This window comes from Tupaia chinensis, unplaced genomic scaffold (assembly GCF_000334495.1).
Source record: "Tupaia chinensis unplaced genomic scaffold, TupChi_1.0 Scaffold150105_1, whole genome shotgun sequence".
Lineage (NCBI taxonomy): Eukaryota > Metazoa > Chordata > Mammalia > Scandentia > Tupaiidae > Tupaia > Tupaia belangeri.
This window is the reverse complement of record NW_006209945.1, coordinates 12,122-16,517: the sequence shown is the minus strand read 5'-3', so window position 1 is coordinate 16,517 and position 4,396 is coordinate 12,122. Positions and strand designations below refer to the sequence as shown.

The following is a 4,396-nucleotide window of genomic DNA, read 5'->3' as shown; positions in this document are numbered from 1 at the left end:
GTTCCCTCCCAGGTCCCAAAGAATAGAGACCTATGACTCATTCCACATGTGGATTTTGGGTTCCACCCATAGATAAATACTGTGGAATCTCTAGATTTCATTATTATTGCTTTATCTGCTAGGGATGGTTCTCCATAATCCATCAGAGCTGTGTAGAGTTGCACTTCCTTTGTACTCTCACTCAATTCTAACTTGCAGATTTTTCCTAAATAGAACTGGAGATAAACAAAATAAGGATTTTTTTTTTTTTTTAATTTTCTATGGGCCAGCAGGTGGTGTGGTGGTTGGGGCATTGGACTCCCACAATGGCCAACTGCAGTTCAGTCTAGACCTGGTGGCTTAGCTTTCTCACTTTCTCTCTGTCTCTTGTGAGTGCCTGTATCAACTTAAAAAGTAATAATAATGATAAATAAAATTAAATAATTATTTAATAAATTAAAAACATTCTTATATGTAATAATTGTACGTGTTTATGGGGCTGCAGTGTGAGTCTAGTACATCAATATGATGTGTAATGATTAAATCAGGGTGATTAGTATATGCATTTGTTTGGGAAATACAAAATCCTCTTTTTTAGCCTCTCTCTGATACACATTAGTTGTTGTTAACCATATTCTCTTCACTGTGTATTGGAACACTAGAGCCTGTTCCTTCAATCTACTGCAATTTTGTTTTTGTTAATGAGCATCCCTCTTCTCCTGCCCCATCCTTCCAACCCCCCAGTAATTATTCTGCACCTCTGTATTTCACAAAGCCTTTTTTCTCGGTTTCCATATTTGACAGAGAACACGTGGGGGCAGTGGTGCCCCCCTGCCTTAGTTTCCCTTGGTAGCCAGGAGCCTAGAGATGGAACTGGAAGAATAAGGGCCACCAACGTGTCATTTTATTCTAATGATTAGAGATGGCTTGTGTCATCCAAATGAATAGCTTCTTCAGAAAGTTCTTAGGGCTTGCTGATTCTGAGTGTGAAGGAACCTGATCCCATATAACTGACAGCACCAAATCCTGTCCCTGCTGGTTTGGGCAACAGGTCATGTGTCCCTATGTGCCCTAAACTCCCATAGGATGGAGAAATGTTGAAGGGTTTACAACATGACCATGCTTTATTGGGGGCAAGTTCTCTGTTCCTCTCTCTGATCCATATGGGATTATACAAAATAAATCAAATTTAAAAAATTTAAAACATATCAAAAAGACTGCTTTCTTATAGCATTGTTTCCTTTTTTGGGGAGAGATATTTGCTATAGGGCACTTCTGCACATTTCCTCGCCAGAGTGACAGAGCGAGACAGAGAGACAGAAAGTGAGAAATCACCCCCCAGGAGGGATGACTGCACTGCACTCCCTTCTCTGTTTCCTTACACCATCTACTGGCCCACCCATAGCAGTCTTTCTTAAAGGTGCAGAACACTCCACCAACTGCCACTGACATGAGAGAATGCGCCAGGGCTCCCAGCCAATCACTGAGCTTCTAGGGCACAGATTTTGGCTTAGGGGGCAAACAGGGCTGGGGCTTGGGAGCTTCACTTGAGGTCACACAGTGCATCCATCCACTGTCTGAGTACAAAGTCCAAGACTGGCATCTCCACAAGATCCACAAGGCTGCCCTGGCAGGTGACGTGGCCCAAGTACAGCAGATCCTAAGCCAAAAAGAAGATGCTTTGAATTGCCTAGACAAGAAGAAAAGGTAATTGGGCTGGGCTGGCACCGGGGATGCCCCTCAGCTTCACCTGGGACAGGAACCTTGGGGCCTGGAGCTTAGTCCCTTTGATGAGCAGCAGACCAAAACCGAGTTTCTGCTGGTTTCAGATTCACTCAGAATAAGCCCTACTAAACACTTCCTTCACAGTTACAGAGTGACTTAACTAATGCAATGAAATACATGAACATCTTGTTTTTATTTAGTTTCAGTTGTAGTTTTTGCTGTGGGGTGAGTGCATTCCATGAAAGAAACAAGAGAGAAAAAGAGGGAAATCAGCCCTAGAGGAGAAATCACCCCCCAGCAGAAATGGCCACCTGCAGTCTTCTCTCCTCCATCCTCTTCTTGAGATTTTGGGCACATTGGGCACACACACACACACACACACACACACACACACAGTGTATTTTTCAAGCTACTGGGTGGAGATGCAAACTACCCAGTTGACCATGTGGGATCTGGCTGCCCTAACCTCTGCCACTGGTTGGCTGCTACCCATTTGATTGGTCATGTACACATTTCAAAAACAACAATGTTACAAACATCTTGGAAAAATGGGTAATGAGAAAATAATAACTATAATATGTTAGCTTCTAGGCTCAAAATCCTTCACATAAGATATCCAATATCCGCTTTATGTCCCTATACACGTGTAGTTCTTGCTGAGTGTCCTTAAAGATTTTGAAGTGGGAAAATGATTCTTAAATTGAAAGACTCATTTTTTTTGCTAAATATGAACCTTTTAATGTTTATTGGTTTTTAGACAGACCAAAGCAAAATGTTGAGATCTTTAACTTTTGAGGTGCCACTTTTGTGATGATGTTAAGGAAGTTTTATAATGTAATAAAGACTTGCCTTTCTACATGTCAAATGTGCTGCTGGGGCTGGCAGCTGGTGTGGTGGTTAAGGGCACTGGACTCCCACGCGGCCAAGTGCAGTTTGAGTCCTGGACCTTACAACTTTGTTTCTCACTTGCCCCTGCCCCCACTCTGTTCCTCTCTGGTCTAATGAAAACAAATAGATAAATTAAGTTCAGTAAAATAATTCTTTTTTAAAAATGTGCTGTTAATTCTCAAAAATTATCATTCACTAACACCTGAAAAGACATAAATTAAAGGGAACATAATGGCAACGCCATAAACAATGAAATATATGTAGGAATTTAGTACTTCATACTTGTGACACTTTGTGGCATTTAAAAAGAGATGAATTATTCATAAGTGAAGTGCCTGCTAAGTGTTTGGAGAAAACTGGCTAGTGTTTTAGGTTTTAAAACTAAGTGCTTGGTGGACTATACATTTGAGATTTTAAATATATGATAATAAGAGTAGTATGAGACAAAAACAAAAATGCCAATTTATAGATTTTCATGTTGACAGATACATTTTAAAGAATGACCTCAAAGCAAGCACTCTGTAGGTTAATTTTAACAAAATAAAAATTCAAATGCAGACATTGTCATTTAAGCATCATAATGCTGTCCTGTGAGATAACTGCTATATTTATATCATTCGTTGATGAGACAATTGATGCACAGAAGTAGAGCAAAATGAAAACCTCCTGTGTATCAGAAAAGTAAAAAAATAAAAGACAACATATTTGCAAATTATATACACACATGTGCCTGGCATGAGTTTTAAGCTGCCATAGGTGGGACTTGAACCACAGTCGTTCATGTGGGAGTCCAGTGCCTTAACCACCATGCCACTTGCTTCCCCCAAGAAAATACTCTCTCTTACTCTCTCTCTCTGTCTTTTACACTCATAGAAAAAATGAAAGAATGAATGGATAGATGGACATCTAGATAAAATTCAAACCCAGGTTGAGCTGAAACCAAAGGGCATGTTTTCCTATTCAGATAGGTTGAAATTTCATTAATGTTGTCAGTGATGAGACCGAGTAAATTCTTTACTTTCTTCAGATGAAGTCAAACACTTGTTTTGAAGGCACAGGGATAACATGCTATTTAATGCTCACGATTTCATGCATAATGATATGTTTGAAGTAGTACACCACAATCTCCTAAGACGTGTTCTTACTTTCTAGGACTGCTCTGCATCTGGCCTGTGCCAATGGCCATGAAGAAGTGGTGACTCTCTTAGCAGAGAGAAAATGTGAACTTGACGTTCGTGATGGTCGAGACAAGACAGCGTTGATAATGGTATATAGTAGAGAACTGTGGAGGGCACTGCATACGGAAGCTATCTTGAGCTATCCGCCATCTTGAGCTATCTGCCATCTTGAGCTATCCACCATCTTGGAAACCATTAGGTTTCACTTCCTCACTGAACAAACCATTTCTCAGAAATCATGTGACCAACCGTTCTCCCTGGAAGCAGTTGGGTTTCTAGGCAATGGGAGAGATCCACCCATACCAATGATTGGTTCATGCTGTTCTATCTCATTTCCATTTCGGGCAACCAATCAATGCCCACCAGCCTGTATATAACTTGCCATTTTTCCTCAATAAATGGAAGACTGGAAGACTTGATCAGCACCTTGTTTTGTCTCCACTCTGTGTGTGTGTGTGTGTGTGTGTGTGTGTGTGTTTGTCCCTTTTCTCACTCCCTCCCCCAGGAAACCTGTTCAACAGTCTTGTGGGTTGGGACACGTGGCGCCGCTCCTCCTGGCAGAACAGGGGGATCTCTGTCTTGCTTTACAGGAATGCTGCTGCTTTTACTCCAAGAAGTCTGGCATC

At 41.2% G+C, this 4,396-nt stretch overlaps 1 protein-coding gene across 1 annotated transcript; it reads left to right on the top strand.

Moving 5' to 3' along the window:
* Window positions 1–1,493: 1,493 nt before the first annotated feature.
* Window positions 1,494–3,946, top strand: LOC106734244 (putative ankyrin repeat domain-containing protein 26-like protein; the record flags this gene model as incomplete). The annotated part of the gene is made up of 2 exons (XM_014585611.2): window positions 1,494–1,686; window positions 3,745–3,946. Coding segments are annotated over 2 exons (374 nt in total), but the record flags the coding sequence as incomplete, so codon positions are not given.
* Between the last annotated feature and the right edge of the window lie 450 nt (window positions 3,947–4,396).